Below are 18149 nucleotides of genomic sequence, written 5' to 3' on the forward strand. Positions count from 1 at the left end.
GATGCAACAGGTCTGAAGAATCATAATTTTTTTTTCTTAACTGCATTTTAAAATATGCATGAAATTCTCTTGCAGTAATCCCTTTTTTTTTACGGATAGTATATCGCTTTCCCCAATTTCTCTTTTGCAAGTTAGTCTTCCCACCTCCCTTTTTCTACTCTACCCAAGACCGCAAAAAAAACTACAAAGGGTCGTGAACGAAGCCCCGTCCATCACTCAAGCCAGCCTCCCATCCGTTGACTCCATCTACACTTCCCGCTGTCTCGGAAAAGCAGCCGGCATAATCAAGGACCCCACGCACACTGGACATACTCTCTTCAATCGAGAAAAGATACAAAAGTCTGAGGTCACGTACCAACCAACTCAAGAACAGCTTCTTCCCTGCTGCTGTCAGACTTTTGAATGGGCCCACCTTGCATTAAGTTGACCTTTCTCTACACCCTAGCTATGACTGTAATCTGATGTGGAGATGCCGGCCTTGGACTGGGGTGAGGCACAGTAAGAAGTCTCACAACACTAGGTTAAAGTCCAACAGGTTTATTTGGAATCACGAGCTTTCGGAGCGCTGCCCCTTCATCATTCCTCCTGATGAAGGAGCAGCGCTCCGAAAGCTCGTGATTCCAAATAAACCTGTTGGACTTTAACCTGGTGTTGTGAGACTTCTTACTATGACTGTAACACAACGTTCTGCACTCTCTCCTTCCCTTCTCGATGAACGGTATGCTTTGTCTGCAAGGCATGCAAGAAACAATACTTTTCACTATGTCCCAATATATGTGACAATAATAAGTCAAGTTTCACAGGACAACAACAAGTGAGTAGTGTGTGCTCTCCTAGGGAAAGGTTGCAGCATGGTGGGGATGTGCTCTTTTCCCCCCCCTCACCCCCATCCCCCCCACCTTTTTCCTGTTTCAAATCAGCATCATTGCAATAACAAACATTTTGTCCTAAAAGATGTTCCAGTCGTGTGGGACCTGAACCAGCTTACCATCAATCCACTTAGGTGCATGCAATATGTCCAGCCCATTCCCTGCTACATCTCTCTTGTAATCCAATTTATATCAGCAAGTTTGCCTCGCCTTCATGAGGGCAGCAGCGATTTTAATTTCGAGTTAGAGCCTTGACGATTTCCCAAAAGCCAGCCTGAATGGGGCTTGAGGGATGAGCGACAATAGTTTTTCATCCTGAGCGGGTGTTCAAACTGGAAGCCTTGGCATTATTTTACATCCCCCACACACACACACACACACACACACACACACACACACACACACACACACACACGCAAACAATTCCTTTTCTGCTGATTTAATCCTGTTGCTAAGTCTCATCAAACAAAATCTTAGCAACACAGAGAAAGGTGGATCTATTATTGCATTGAGAGACCGGTTTAGAGTCAGACATTTACAACATGGAAACAGGCCCTTCGGCCCAACTTGTCCATTCTGCCCCTTTTTTTTAAACCCGTAAGCTAGTCCCAATTGCCCGCATTTGGCCCGTATCCCTCTATACCCATCGTACCCATGTAACTGTCTAAATGCTTTTTAAAAGACAAAATTGTACTCACCTCTACTACTACCCCTGGCAGCTTGTTCCACACACTCACCATCCTCTGTGTGGAAAAAATTGCCCCTCTGGACCCTTTTGTATTTCTCACCTTAAATCTATGCCCTCTAGTTTTAGACTCCCCTATCTTTGGGAAAAGATATTGACTATCTAGCTGATCTACTATTTTATAGACCTCTATAAGATCACCCCTCAGCATTCTACGCTCCAGAGAGAAAAGTCCCAGTCAATCCAGCCTCTTCTTCATAACTCATAGTGTCTTAGTAAATCTCTTCTGTACTTTTGCTAGTTGAATAATATCCATTCTATAATGGGGGAATCAGGACTGTACACAGTATTCCAAGGTTTGACCGCAAAAATTAATGAAGTTTATTTATTAGTGTCACTAGGTAGGCTTACATTAACACTGCAATGAAGTTAGTGTGAAAATCCCCTAGTCGCCACACTCCAGTGCCTGTTCGGGTACACTGAGGGAGAATTTAGCATGGCCAACGCACCCTAACCAGCACATCTTGTGGACTTTGGGAGGAAACTGGAGCACCTGGAGGAAACCCATGCAGACATGGGGAGAACATGCAGACTCCGCACAGACAGTGACCCAAGCCGGGAATCAAACCCGGGCCCCTGGCGCTGTGAGGCAGCAGTGCTAACCACTGTGCCGCCCAGTTCTTGTTCAGTCTAGTGTTGACACTGCTGGGCTCTCTGCCCTAGACCTGACCCCCTCCGAAATCTAAGAGTGCCGTATCCCAGATTTCCAGCACCCACAAATCTTGCTCCTTTTTCATTTTTGTCATGTCCTGCACCTATTATGTAAGTGAAGGTCACGTGATGACAAAGTATGCAGAGAGGGAGGCCAGTGTAAAGCCTCGTGCTTTTTGTGTGCGTAATTAGAGGGTTAGTCAATAAAAGGTTTACAACAACAACCTTGCCTCCCGCAGTATCTCTTGTTTCTAACCAAGGACAACCTGCGCTAAGACCCACAGCGGCGATTAAGAGAAGGTGCTCAGCTTCTCTCGAGTCATTAGAATAATACAGCACAGAAACAGGCCCTTCTGCCCAACCAGTCCATGGTGCTCTCCTAGCTCACCCCCACTGCCCGCACTTGGCCTCATCCCTTCCCATCCAAGTCTTTTTTTTTCCCCAATGTTTCTATGTTACCTCTATCAACCATCTTCTCTGGCAGTTCATTCCATGGGCTCCACCCTCTGTGGAGAAGTTACCCTTTGGGTCCCTGCTGCCACCAAACTTTTGAATGGACCTACCTCGCACTAAGTTGATCTTTCTCTGCACCCTAGCTATGACTGTAACACTACATCCTGCCCCCTCGCATTTCCTTCTCTATGAACGGTATGCTCTGTATAGCGCGCAAGAAACAATACTTTTCACTGACCCAATACATGTGACAATAATAAGTCAAACCTTGCGACGCTAATGAATAGACTTTTAAGACTCCCCCACCCTCATCTTAAACCTATGCCTTTCAATCCCTCTTCCTTTTTGATGGGGTGGTGGAATATGGACTGGGTGAGATTGTTGTTGGCGCAGGCTCGATGGGCTGAATGGCCTCCTCCTGCACCGTAGGGATGCTGAGATGAGAACGGAAGGTGGCGAAAGTTCTCGGCCGGTCTTCCGGGCGGTGTCCGAGTTGACGTCTCGGGTCGGTGACCTGGTGTCGGGATTGGAAAGGAGACGAGAGCGGTTTGGGGTGGAGAAGAAGGCCGGGGGTGGGGGGGGGGGGTGGAAATAAAGGAAAGGAAGGGTTGGAGAGAACAAAATGACAAAAGGGACGATTTCGCAAGGCAAAAGGACACGGTATTGGAAGGAGAGACAAAATACGAGACCAAATCATCACCAACAAGTGTGGGAAAATGGGGGCAGTGCTTACAATCTAAAATTGTTCAGTTCTTTGAGTCAAGGCAGCTGTAAATTTTATACTCTATCCATCGTTTAAACTCCTGCCTGTTATTTTTTAGCCGCACTACCCTATGGTGCAACCTGAAACTTCCAGGCAGGCTGTTCAATGGGTGTGTGTGACTTGCAGTTTTTTTAACACAGCCCGTGTTGTAACAGGAAGCCTGTAATCATTTTAATTGTTGCATCAGGTGTCAGAGAGCACGGCACAGCTTGCAGTGGAGTCAGTCCGGGAAGTTTGCTTGGCAGTTGTTAGAATCGTAGGATCCCGACAGTGCAGAAGGACTGCAATCCCACTCAGACCCTACGCCCCATAACCCCATACATTTACCCTAGCTCGTCCCCCTGAGGGGCAATTTAGCACGGCCAGTCCACCTAACCCACACATTGAAGGGTTTGGGGTGGAATCGAGACAGGATAGATGTTTATTTCTTAAACGTGAGTGTCAGTCGCTTCTTTCCGAGTCATCACTGTTCTCTCTAATGTGTTCCTGCTCCTCTGAGTGCTGCACTCTCTCTTTGATTGACTTGGTGGTGGGCTCCCTTGAGTGGTCAATCACCCAGTGTGATTGGGCACCGTGGGCAAAATGGTGTGATTAAAAATAAATGAACGTAGAAAAATAATAATTTCAGCTTTTCAATGGGTGGAACTCCCTGCCCAGTGAAGCAGTTGAGGAATGGTAGATAGGAGGCCATTCATTACGATCGTGGCTGATCATCCAACTCAATAGCCTAACCCTGCTTTCTCCCCACAACCTTTGATCCCGTTCGCCCCAGGCTCTATACTGTAATAACCCCACAGAGGCAAAAGTCATCAAGTTACTTTATTTACACCATACATCTGTACACAGCCAGCTCTCCAGTTGCTCTCCTGCTGAATGCAGGCTAAGAATCTGACATACCTGCTTTAAATAAGGAGCACGAGGCTCCCTGATTTAACCAGCAGTTAACATTCATCGGCTAGTTCTTTTCAGGTACCAGCCAATTAAACAAAATTTAAATTTAACCGAGGGACAGCTTAAAAAAGGGTGGCCCCCCAAAAGGAGGGGGAACAGCCCGAACCCAAAAGCAAAGCAGAAAGGAAACTTAAAACATCAAAATTAAAATGTGGTTATTGAGGTCCGTAATGCACCCCAGCCTCTGCGGTGCCCAGCGGGCACGGAAGGCAAACTCATTAGTTATCTCTTTTAGGTACCGGAATAATAAATTAAGTGGAGGACAAATTAAAAGGGGCGGCTCCCCAAAAGGAGGGGGAACAGCCCGAACCAAAAACAAAGTCAAAATGAAATTTAAAACATCATGTGATTTTCAGGGTTAATAATACACCCCAGCTCCTGCGGTGCCCAGTGAGCATGGAAGGAAGATCATTAGATAGTTCATACTCTAGTGAGCCAACCTCATTAGCCTGGCTGAAGCCATCAGATATATCTAGCCGCCTGTTGAAAACGTTCAATGTCTTGACACCAACTAATTCCTGTGGTAAGGCACGGTAGCACAGCGGTTAGCACTGCTGCTTCACAGCTCCAGGGACCTGGTTTCGATTCCCAGCTTGGGTCACTGTCTGTGTGGAGGCTGCACATTATCCTCGTGTCTGCGTGGGTTTCCTCCGAGTGCTCTGGTTTCCTCCCACGGTCCAAAGATGTGCGGGTTAGGTTGATTGGCCGTGCTAAAATTGCCCCTTAGTGCCCTGAGATGCTTAGGTTAGAGGGATTAGCGAGTAAAATATGTAGGGATATGGGTGTAGGGCTGGGTGGGATTGTGTTTGGTGTAGACTCGATGGGCCGAAGGGCCTCTTTCTGCACTGTAGGGTTCTATGGTTCGGTAAGGATCTGTGGTAATGAATTCCACAGGCTCACCACTCTTTGGGTGAAGAAATGTCTCCTCATCTCTGTCCTAAGTGGTCTACCCTGTATCCGCAGACTGTGACCCCTGGTTCTGGACTCCCCCACCATCGGGAACATCCTCCCTGCATCTACTCTGTTAGAATGTTATAAGTCTCTGAGACCCCCCCTTCATTTGTCTAACCTAATCCTCACCTAGTCAATCTCTCCTCGTACATCAACCCCGCCATCCCCAGAATCAGCCTGGTAAATCTTCACTTTATTCCCTCAAGAGCAAGAACATCATCACTGAATGAATGTTTTTAAGGTCAGGATAGATAAATGTTTGAACAGTAAAGGGATTAAGAGTTATGGTGAGCGGGCGGGTAAGGGGAGCTGAGTCCACGAAAAGACCATCCATGATCTTATTTGAGTGGCGGAGCAGGCTCGAGAGGCCAGATGGCCGACTCCTGCTCCTAGTTCTTGTGTTCATTTAGCCCTTCAATGACAGAACCAGATCCTGGAATTCTCCCTCTTTTTTTTTTAAGAGGAATTAATTTGATTGGAAAAAGAATGTTCCTCTCCCTTTTATCTAAGCAAGGGTATGCGTTCCTTAGAGGAAGCGGTTTTATTCATTCGTGGGACGTGGGTGTTACTGGCTGGCCAGCATTTATTGTCCATCCCTAGTTGTCCCTTGGAAGGCAGTTGGGAGTCAACCACATTGCTGTGGCTCTGGACTCCTATGTAGGCCAGACCAGGTAAGGATGGCAGATTTCCTTCCCTAAAGGACCTTGGTGAACCAGATGGGTTTTTCCAACAATCGACAATGGTTTCATGGTCACCAATAAATTTTTAATTCCAATAATTTTTTTATTGAATTCAAATTCTACCATCTGCTGTAGTGGGATTTGAACCCGGGTGCCCAGAACCTTAGCTGAGCATCTGGATTAATAGTTCAGGGATAATATCACTCGGCCATCGTCTCCCCTATAAACAGAATATCACTATATTGATCCCTGAGATGAGACGATTGCCCGTTGAGTGGGGATTGAGTAGATTTAGCTTAACAGTCCCAGAGAAAAGACTGGGGCAGGCACCACAGGAGGTGCAATGGTGAATGGCCACCACCATCTTCAGGCCTTTCCGTGATAGTACACCAAAGGGTTGGAACTTCTGTAGAACCTCAGGAACTGTGTGTCTAACATTGTAAACCCTCCAGAGTTCAGCCTTGTTTTGCAACCTTGGAATGGAACATACTGGGGAGACACAAGATGAATTTTGTGTGCCTTAAGAGACTTGACAGGGCAGATCCTGAGAGGCCATTCCCTGTGGCTGGGAAATCTGGAAGCAGGGATCCCGGTCTCCCAGAAACTGTCTCCAAGGAAAGATGTTTGACAGTTAGAACGGAGATTTTTTTTTTGTGTGTCCACTTAAAACTTTGCAATTCCCAACCCCAGAAAGCTGTGGATGTTCTGTTGTGGAGTGTGTTCAAGACTTTTGACGTCCACGGATTTTTGGATACTAAGGAAGTGGTGGGATTTTGGAAAGTTGTGTGGAAGTGGGAGGTGGTGTTGATGGACTAATAATCCACAGGCCCAGTGCCTCGGGGCGCTCCGGTTTCCTCCCACAGTTGTGCTGGTTAGGATGCATTGGCCGTGCTAAATTGCCCCTTTAGTGTATCCGAACCAGGTGCTGGAGTGTGGCGACTGGGGGATTTTCGCAATAACTTCGTGTAAGCCGACTTGTGACACTAATAAATGAACTTTAAGACCGTGTGAACATGTGTTCCAAACCCACGACAGCCACTGATGGAATTTCAATTTGGATTTAGTTAATGAATTGAAAGCAGGTTTCAGTAATGGTAATGATGAGATATCTGGCTCACTAATGTCCTCCTGAGGGGAAAAAAAAATCTACCACTGTGGCGGCACATTGGTTAGCATGGCTGCCTTATGGTGCCAGGGACCTGGATTCAATTCCTGGCTTGGTTCACTGTCTGTGTGGAGTTTGCATGTTCTCCCCATGTCTGCATGGGTTTCCTCTGGGTGCTCCGGTTTCCTCCCACACTCCAAAGATGCTAAATTGCCCCTTTAGCGTCGGGGGGGGTTATCACAGTAAATACGTGGATTATCAGGGAAAATAGATGGGGATAGACCCTGGTTGGGATTGTTGCCGGTGCAAGCTCGATGGGCCAGATGGCCTCCTCCTGCCTTGTAGGGATTCTTTGATCCTTACCTGGTCCAGCCTATGTTTTTATTCAATTTGCTCGCAGTATGTGGGCATCGCTGGCCAGGCTGCCATCTAATGCCCATCCCTAGTTGCCCTTGAGAAGACGGTGGTGAGCTGCCTTCTTGAACTGCTGCAGTCTATGCGGTGTGGGTATACCTAACAGCACTGTGGGTTTACCTACACTAGTGACTGCAGTGGGCAATTGGGGGTGGGCTATAAATGCTGACATTGCCAGCGACACCCACTTATCGTGACAGAATAAAAGAAAAATAATGAAGGGCGTAGATCAGGTAGATAGTCAACACCTTTACCCAAAGATAGGGGAGTCTAAAACTAGCGGGCATAGGTTTAAGGGGAGAGAGACAAAAGGGTTCAGAGGGTGGTAAGTGTCTGGAACAAGCTGCCAGAGGTTGTCGTAGAGGCAGGTACAATTTTGTCTTTTAAAAGCATTTAGACAGTTACATGGGTAAAATGGGTATAGAGGAATATGGGCCAAATGTGGGCAATTGGGATTAGTTTTGTAATTAAACTGGGCAGCACGGATAGATTGCGCCGAGGGGCCTGTTTCCATGCTGTAAACCTCTGTGACTCTATGAAAGGAGTCACAGTGAAAGCTCGGTCAATACTTAGTGAGTGATAAATGGACTTGATGACTTAAACAGCCTATTCCTAGTAATTCACTTAGATTATAGCTGATCTGTATCTTCGTGGTTCATAAGATAGCGGAGCAGAATTAGGCCATTCGGCCCATTGAGTCCGCTCCGCCATTCCATCGTGGCTGATATGCTCCTCATCCCCAGCCTTCTCCCCATAACCCTTCAACCCATTACCAATTAAAAATCTGTCTAACTCCTCCTTAAATTTACTCACTGTCCCAGCACCCACCGCACTTTGGGGAAGCAAATTCCACAGATTCACAACCCTTTGCGAGAAGTAGTTTCTTCTCAACTCTGTTTTAAATTTATTGCCCCTTTTCCTAAGAACTCTCATCCTAGAATGCCCCACAACAGAAAGCATCCGCTCCACGTCTACTTTATCCAGAAATTTTATCATCTTAGACAACTCAATTTGATCTCCCCTCATTCTTTTAAATTCCAGAGAGTGTAGGCCTAATCTTCACTCACTATTGGTTTACATGCCTTGATAATCCTTATCTAACCAAAGTCTATCCTGGTCTTGAAAAAGTTGTCCCATGCCCTTTTTGGAGAGGGATTTTTCTAATTTTATCGCTAATATTATATAAAGTCTCCGAACATTATTTTTATTCCTGGGAACATCACCAGAAAGCCTAGCATTTAATCTCCAACTGCCCCAGAACTGAGTGGCTTCCTAGGCCATTTCAGAGGGCTTTTAAGAGTCTGTGTGTAGGCCAGGCTGAGTAAGGACGGCAGATTTCCTCTCTTGAAGGGTATTACTGAACCAGATGGGTGTTTACGTTAACCCTGTGGTTTCACAATCATCATGACTAAATTAATCATTAATGACTAATTGTCTCATCATTAGTGATGACGGATTGCAAGAAAGAGATAGAGAATCGGGTGAAATAATGTGGTGACAATCTCTCCCTCAGTGACATTAAGACGAAGGAGATACTCATCGACTTCCGGAACCATGGTGGGGGGCATGCCCCTGTCTCCGTCACTGGGGATGAAGTGGAAAGGCCGAGAGCTTTAGGTTTCTAGGTGTTCAGGTCACCAACAACCTGTCCTGGTCCCTCCACACTGACGCTATAGTTAAAGTCCGCCAAGGCCTCTACTTTTTCAGGAGGCTGGGAAAATCTGGCACGTCCGCAAAGCTCTCACCAATTTTTACAGATGCGCCATAGAAAGCATCCTTTCTGGATATATCACAGCTTGGGTGTGGTTCCTGCTCTGAGCAAGACCACAAGGAACTACAAAGCATTGTGAACACAGCCCAGTCCATTTCCCAGGATGTTGCCTGGTATGGAGGGCATTAGTTATGAGGAGAGGTTGGAAAAACTTGGTTTGTTCTCACTGGAACGACAGAGGTTGAGGGGCAACCTGATAGAAGTCTACAAGATTATGAGGGGCACGGACAGAGTGGATAGTCAGAAGCTTTTTCCCAGGGTGGAAGAGGCAATTACTAGGAGGCACAGGTTTAAGGTGTGAGGGGCAAGATTTAAAGGAGATGTACGAGGCAAATTTTTTTACAGTGTAGAGGTTACCTGGAACTTGTTGCCGAGGGAGGTAGTGGAAGCGGATATGGTAGTGAGTTCTAAGGGGCGTTTTGACAGATACATGAATAGGATGGGAATGGAGGGGTATGGTCCCTGGAAGATTAAGTCTGGCAGCATGGCCAGTGCAGGCTTGGAGGGCCGAAGGGCCTGTTCCTGTGCTGTAATGTTCTTTGTTCTTAAAACCAGCTTCCCATCCATTGACTCTGTCTACGCTTCCCGCTGCCTCAGGAAAATGTTGTATGCAAATGTGTATTTAAGAGGAAGGAATGAAGCAGTGGTGTTATCCTCTGACCCAGTGTCCAGGATAATTTAATCCCACCACGGCAAATGGCAAAAATTTGAGTTTAATAAAAGCAAATAAATCTAGAATTAAGTCTAAATAGTGACCATGAAAGCATTGTCAATTATTATAAACCAGCTTGTTAGCACTGCTGCCTCACAATGCCAGGGACCCAAGTTCAATTCGAGCCTTGGGTGACACAGAGACACACACACACACACCACAGAGACACACACACACACACACACACACACACACACACAATGTGCGGGTTAGGTGGATTGACCACAGTAAATTGCCACTGAGTGTCAGGGGGGATTAGCAGGATAAATACATGCGGTTACAGGGATAGGGCCTGGGTGGGTGCAGGCTCGATGGCATGAATGGCCTCCTTCTGCACTGTAGGGGTTCTATGATCTGGTTCACCAACCTCCTTTGGAAAGGAAATCTGCCATCCTTAGCCGGTCTGGCCTACTAATGACTCCAGAGCCACAGCAATGTGGTTGATGCTACCCTGAAGGGTGGTCAGGAATGACCAATAAATGTTGGTCAAGGCCAGCACAACTTCCCATCATCAATTTTAAGAAGAAAGCTCTTTATTTGAAATACTTTTCAGTGCGGAACTTCCTCGGTTTTGAGTTTATTTCTGGTGAATCACACACTGATCCCATGTGCTGATTAAATTGACATGTTTGACATCTTCTCTATCACAGTTGTCCCATTTTTACTTCCTACAGCCGTGTACCGCCTAAAACACCCCATCAAATGGTGCTTTTTATTTCACATTATTTAAAGCGTGAGTGGTGCTGTCAGACCCATCAGCACATTTTGCATTGTTGAGAATTTTTCTTTTTGTTCTTTTCAACGTCTCCTGCGGTCACAGACGGGGAGGCGTGGAGCAGCCAGTTGGCCCATCTCGCCAAAATGGCAATTAAATCCCCCGCCACCCTGGTGTCGACCAAACCCCCGCTGCATTTAACACTTCCTTTTGTTACAGCCATCTCTAGTGTGGATGGTATGAGCGAGGTTACTGGGTAACGCTGGACTCGTGCGCGGGCTAATCTATGCCAACAGAGAGGTGCACAGTGGTTAGCACTGCTGGCCTCACAGCGCCAGGGACCTGGGTTCGATTCCTGGCTTGGGTCACTGTCTGTGCAGAGTCTGCACATTCTCCTCGTGTCTGCGTGGGTTTCCTCCCACAGTCCGAAAGACGTGCTGGTTAGGGTGCATTGGCCGTGCTAAATTCTCCCTCAGTGTACCCCGAACAGGTGCCAGAGTGTGGCGGCTAGGGGATTTTCACAGTAACTTCATTGCCGTGTGAACGTAAGCCTACTTCCTAAAATCTACAGTTCAGAAGGAGGCCATTTGGCCCATCGAGCCTGCACCAATGTTAAACCCACCCTATCCCTGTAATCCCACATTACTTACCCTCCTAATCCCCCTAATGCTAAGGGGCAATTTAGCGAGGCCAATCCACCTAGCCTGACCACCTGTGGAATTTGGGAGGAAACGGGAGCATCCAGAGGAAACCCATGCGGACACGGGGAGAATGTACAAACTCCACACAGACAGTGACCCAAACCAGGATCGAACCCAGGTCCCTGGCGCTGTGAGGAGGCAGTGCTAGCCACTGTGCCACCCATTTAGGTCAGGCAGCTGCTTGACTAGCACTGGCCCAAGTCTTCGAGATCTCATTAATATATTATTGTTTCTAGGGGCTGGTTGTCTACCCTACGTCAATCATTTGTTCAAGTAGCTGTAGCAGGAGAGGGTTACCCTCGGGTGCCCTGTAATCCTAGGAGCGAGTTGCCCATCAGCCAGGATAGGATTATTGAGGGGGTACAGGTGGGAGGGGGAGAGTTGGATAGGATTATTGAGGGGGTACAGGAGGGAGGGGGAGAGTTGGATAGGATTATTGAGGGGGTACAGGAGGCAGGGGGTGGGTTGGATATGATTATTGAGAGCCTACGGGAACGAGGGTGAGAGTTGCCCATCAGCCAGGATCTAATTGAAGGCTGCAGTGGATTTGATGGGCTGAATGGCCACTGCCGGCTCCTGAGTTCCTCTACTTCCTCCTCAGCTGAGGGGCCTGTTCTCGAGCTGCTCTGGATTTTGAAGTGTTGTCAGCTTTTGCCAGTTTTCTCGAGTGTTGAGTATCATTTGGAGTTGCTGAGATGACTTTCTCTATTTCTGGGCCTTTTAATAATTTTGAAGCCTTGGATTTAATTAGATGGTTCAAACCCGTGGAAGTTGGCCTACTCTCGGTTCTCTTTAGGGGTTTTGCTACCACTCAGCTGGTTTATCTCTTTGTCATTGAATTGAGGTAATGGAATGTGAGCTAAAAACAGAGAGTGCAGAAACAGCACAGCACGGTGGTTAACATTTACAAAAACCTTTCTTCAACAACAAGGAAGTGTTTCTGTGCACCCTGTAGTTCCTTACCCAGAATCTATCTATCTTTATAGTCCAGCATTGTATGTCCAGCTCAGAGTTCCTCCTTCTACATTTTTCTTTTACACTTGCATTTGTATAGCACCTTTCAGGGACAGAATATTGCACTCGTCCATAGGCCCACATTGAGCCTGCACCAACAACAATCCCACAGAAGCACTATCCCTGTAACCCCATGTATCTACCCTGCTGATTTACACCCCCCCCTATATTTGGGGGCAATTTAGCATGGCCAATCCACCTAACCTGCACATCCTTGGATACTAACAGGCAATTTGGCATGGCCAATCCACCTTAATCTACACATATTTGGATACTAAGGGGAAACTTGGCATGGCCAATCCACCTGACCTATATAACTTGAGCACTAAGGGACAATTTAGCATGGCGAATCCACCTAACCTACACATTTTGGGACACTAAGGGTCAGTTTAACATGGCTAATTATCCTAACCTGCATATATTTGGACTGTAGGAGGAAACCAGAGCACAGGGGGGGGAAATCCATACAGACATGGGGAGAACGTCCAAACTCCACACACACACACACACACACACACACACACACACACACACACACACACCGTGACCTGAGCCAGGAATCGAGCCCAGGTTCCTGGTGCTATGCGGCAGCAGTGCTAACCGCTGTGACACTATAATACACAACTGAAGTGAGGTCATTGTTCTAATACAGGGGGCACCGCACCTGATTTGCAGAGTGTGATTAATGGAGGATCGGCCACTGTCCGTGTCGGTAACCGTGTTTCTCTATTTCTTACAGAGCCGTGGGTAAAACCTGTCTTCTGATCAGCTACACGACCAACGCCTTCCCTGGCGAGTACATCCCCACCGTGTAAGTACCCTGGAGCTGACTGTGTTCAACTCCTCACGGAGATAGATTCACTCAACAAAATACAACCATTGGAAAGACTAACTCCGCTCATTGTATAGACAACAAACAAAGACTACTTTGATTGACACCATCTTGGGCCATTTGTGGTATTCGATATTGCTCCAGCATTGCACAGCAGTTATAGCACAGAAACGGACCATCCAGCCCAATATCTCCACGTTATTCACCCCGTGAGCCGTTATTGCATTTAATAGTCACGGTCTTCGAATTACATAGTGTAAATGAGGCCCTTCGGCCCATCGAGTCTGCACCGACCCATGAGAAATACCTGCCCTCCCATCTAATCCCACCTGCCATCACTTGGCCCGTAGCTTTGAATGTTATGCCGTGCCAAGCGCTCACCCAGGTAGTTTTTAAAGGATGTGAGGCATCCCACCCTCCACCGCCCTCCCAGGCAGCGCATTCCAGACCCCCACCACCCTCTGGGTAAAAAAAAGTTCTTCTTCACAATGCCCTAAACCTGTGAAAATTCCCCTAGTCGCCACGCTCCAGTGCCCGTCCGGGTACACTGAGGGAAATATTTAGCACGGCCAACGCACCTTTACCCGCGCGTCTTTCGGACCGTAGGAGGAAACCCACGCAGACACGGGGAGAATGTGCGGACTCCACCCAGACGGTGACCCCCAGGCCGGGAATCGAACCCGGGTCCCTGGCGCTGTGTTGTGGCCACACTGAGTGACGGCAGCCAGCGCATGACTGCTCTTTAAAATAAGCGAGGTTCTGTTGGTTCCTGTTGCTGAAGAACTTCCCCCTTCACGTCTGTTCACTCAGCAAGTCTTTGTGCTCTGCTGGGGGTGGGGGTTTGGATCTGCAGACTGTTAGTTCCCTTTTTCATTAACCAGAAGCCCTATAGCTCCACTAATTCTCATGGTGTCACAAGCACTGCTGCAGGGGCTCCCTGGCACTCGAGAGGGGACACTGATGTTCAGGGGTGTATCTGCGCACCAGGGGTGGGATTATTGTAGTAATAATCACTTCAAGCTTTAAGAAAAGTGTATTTTATTTGTACAAAAAGGGGCCTGAAGTACCAGTGCTCCAAACTTTGGGTGCACCAGGTGTTCTTTTCCACAATACTGACTACAATAATTTCATAGCATCCCCACAGTGCAGAAGGGGGCCATTCGGCCATCAAGTCTGCACTTACTCTCTGACAGAGCACCCCACCAGGCCCCGTGCATTTATCATGGCCAACCCACCTAACCTGCACATCTTTGGACACTAAGGGGCAATTTAGCATGGCCAATCCACATAACCTACACATCTTTGGGCACTAAAGGGCAATTTAGCATGGCCAATCCACCTAATCTGTACATCTTTGGACCAGAAGGAGCAACTTAGCAGGGCCAATCCCCTCTAATCTGCACATCTTTGGGCACTAAGGGGCAATTTAGCATGGCCAATCCACATAACCTACACATCTTTGGACCAGAAGGAGCAATTTAACATGGCTATTCCCTCTAACCTACGTGTCTTTGGACATCAAGGGGCAATATAGCATGGCCAATCCAACTAATCAATTAGGCAAAGGAATTTTATTTATTATGCGTACTTGAGGTGTGAACTTCGCTGACCAGGCCAACAGTTACTGTCCATTTCTAATTCCCCTTTGAACTGACTAACTTGTAAGGTTACTCCTGAGGTCAGTTGAGAATCGACCACGTTGCTGTGGCTCTGGAGTCACACGTAGGCCAGACCGGGTAAGGACGGCAGATTTCCTTCCCTAAAGGACATTAGTGAACCAGATAAGGAAAAGAAGTTCTTACTGTCAAAGCTTTTCATCTTACACTCAACAGGATTGATGCAAGAAAACTAAATTTCAAAGAGAACAACAATTTATACTGCATGTGAATAGGGGTGTTGGTTGGTTGGCAAGCTGGCCCTGGTTGAGATACAGCCGTGGTGACTGAACCAGAAGCTATTACCCTGCTTGGTTTTATTTATTCAACAAAGGTTTAATGTCTCGACTTTTGAATTTAAATCCTACCACCCCTCCCACCCCTTTGTCAGCTGTTGTGGTCAGATTTGAGTTTGTATCTCTTGGGTATAGTTCAGGCCTCTGGATTGCTAGCCCAGTAACATTGCCACTGTGCTTCCATACCCCCCTGTTTCAGTCCTGGGCGGCACAGTAGTTGGCATCGCTGCCTCACAGCGCTAGGGAGCTGGGTTTGATTCTGGCCTTGGGTGGGTGACTGTCTCCCTGTGCGGAGTCTGCACATTCTCCCCGTGTCTGCGTGGGTTTTCTCCAGGTGCTCTAATTTCCTCCCACAGTCCAAAGATGTGCGGGTTAGATGGATTGGCCCTGCTAAATTGGGGTTATGGAGATAGTGCCTGTGTTATTTATTCATCTCGCAAGTAGGCTTACATTAACACTGCAACGAAGTTACTGTGAAAATCCCCTAGTCGCCAGTTCAAGTACACTCGGGCAATTTAGCATGGTCAATGCACCTAACCGCGTCTTTCAGACTATGTGAGGAGACCCATGCAGACACAGGGACAACATGCAGACTCTGCTCTGTCACCCAAGCTGGGAATCAAACCCAGGTCCCTGGCGCTGTGAGGCAGCAGTGATAAACACTGTGTTGCCCACATTGTAAGGTAGGTTGATTGGCCATGCTGAATTGCCCCTCAGTGTAGGGGGAATTAGCAGGGTACATGTGTGGGGTTACAGGGATTGTCTGGGCCGAATGGCCTCCTTCTGCGCTGTCAGGATTCTATAAGTTCTGAAGAAGCATCACACCCAGTTCGAAACATTAATTCAGTTCCTGGCTCTACAGATGTTGTTTATCCAGCGTTTTTCTGTTTTTGTTTCAGGAAACCAGCATCCTCCGTATTTTGCTTTTATATTTATCTGTTGCAACAAAATGTCCTTCTTACAGATTCGATAATTATTCTGCCAATGTGATGGTCGATGGGAAGCCAGTGAACCTGGGGCTATGGGATACAGCTGGTCAAGAGGATTACGATCGACTCCGACCTCTCTCCTACCCACAGACCGTACGTAGATCTAGTTTGGGTAGCAGTTTGGCCCAGTAGACATTCCCAGGTGTTTATCCTCCCTCCCACCCCCCCCCCCCCCACCTCTCTAACCCCTATCCCCCTGTAATCCTTCCTCATATATTTATCCAGCCTCAGTGTTCAATGTTTATGTGACTCCCCTCAGCTATTCCCCGTGTAGCAGCAAGTTCCCCATTCTCTGGGTAAAGACGTTCCTCTTGAAATAGCAAGAAACTACAAAAGGGTCACGAACGCAGTCCAGCCCATCGCACAAACTAGCCTCCCATCCATTGACTCCGTCTACGCTTCCCGCTGTCTCGGCAAAGCAGCCAGCGTAATCAAGGACCCCACTCACCCCGGACACTCGGGAGATAATGCTGCAGCTGTATAAGACCCTGGTCAGACCCCACTTGGAGTACCCTGCTCAGTTCTGGTCGCCTCATTACAGGAAGGATGTGGAAGCCATTGAAAGGGTGCAGAGGAGATGTTACCTGGATTGGGTGGCATGCCTTATGAGGATAGGTTGAGAGAGCTCAGTCTTTTCTCCTTAGAGAGACGAAGGATGAGGGGTGACCTGATAGAGGTGTGTAAGATGATGAGAGATATTGATCGAGTGGATTCTCAGAGGCTTTTTTCCAGGGCTGAAATGGTCGCTATGAGAGGACGCGGGTTTAAGGTGCTGGGGAGTAGGTACAGAGATGTTGGGGTAAGTTTTTCACTCAGAGGGTGATGGGTGAGTGGAATCGGCTGCCGGTGGTGGTGGAGGCAAATTCGATAGGGTCTTTAAGACACTTCTGGATGAGTACATGGGACTTAATGGGATTGAGGGATATAGGTAAGCCTAGTAGGTAGAGATAAGATCGGTGCAACTTGTGGGTCGAAGGGCCTGTTTGTACTGTAGTTTTTCTATGGTTCTCCCTCCCAACTTCTTCCGTCAGGAAAAAGAGACAAATGTCTCGTACCAACCGACTCAAGAACAGCTTCTTCCCTGCTGCCATCAGACTTTTGAATGGACCTACCTTGTATTAAGTTGATCTTTCTCTACACCCTAGCAATGACTGTAACACTACATTCTGCACCCTCTCCATTCCGTCTCCCCTATGCTTTGTCTGTATAGCACACAAGAAATTACTTTTCCCTGTATCCCAATACCTGATTAAAATAAATGAATCTTTTAAGTTCATTTGTGGGACATGGATATCGCTGGCTGGGCATTTATTGTTCATCCTTAGTTGCCCTTAGAGGGCAGTTGAGAGTCAACCACATTACTGTGGCTCTGGACTCGCATCTAGGCCAGACCAGGTAAGGACAGCAGATTTCCTTCTCTAAAGGGACATTAGTGAACAAGATGGGTTTTTTCGACAATGGTTTCATGGCCATCAGTAGATTCTTAATTCCAGATATTTTGTATTGAATTCATTATCCACCAGCTTCTGTAGCGGGATTTGAACCCGGGTCCCCAGATCACTAGCTGAATTTTTGGACTTTTAGTCTAGTGATAATACCACCAGGCCATTGCTTCCCTTGAATTTGGGGTGGCACAGTGGGTTAGCACTGCTGCCTCACAGCGCCAGGGACCCGGATTCAATTCCGGCCTCGGGTCACTGTCTGTGTGGAGTTTGCACATTCTCCCCGTGTCTGTGTGGGTTTCCTCCCACAGTCCAAAAGCCTTGCAGGTTAGGGCGCATTGGTTTGTGGGAGAGAGTTCCAAAACTCTGCCAACCTTTTGTGCGCGGAAGTTTTCCCTGGAGCGTAGCAGGCTTAGGGATGATCTTATGGAGATCTATAA

The 18149-nt window shown here is 47.5% G+C and overlaps 1 protein-coding gene across 1 annotated transcript in view; it reads left to right on the forward strand.

Moving 5' to 3' along the window:
• The window catches only part of LOC145361770 (ras-related C3 botulinum toxin substrate 1-like), a 62931-nt gene that overhangs the window by 32224 nt on the left and 12558 nt on the right, over positions 1 to 18149 (forward strand). The window contains exons 2-3 of the mRNA XM_080217735.1: positions 13235 to 13306; positions 16243 to 16360. Of these exons, the coding sequence (XP_080073861.1) occupies positions 13235 to 13306; positions 16243 to 16360 (190 nt within the window). The remainder of the gene's footprint in view (positions 1 to 13234; positions 13307 to 16242; positions 16361 to 18149) is intronic.

The sequence above is a fragment of the Carcharhinus amblyrhynchos genome, chromosome 35 (assembly GCF_965287045.1).
Source record: "Carcharhinus amblyrhynchos chromosome 35, sCarAmb.v2.hapA, whole genome shotgun sequence".
NCBI classification, from domain to species: domain Eukaryota; kingdom Metazoa; phylum Chordata; class Chondrichthyes; order Carcharhiniformes; family Carcharhinidae; genus Carcharhinus; species Carcharhinus amblyrhynchos.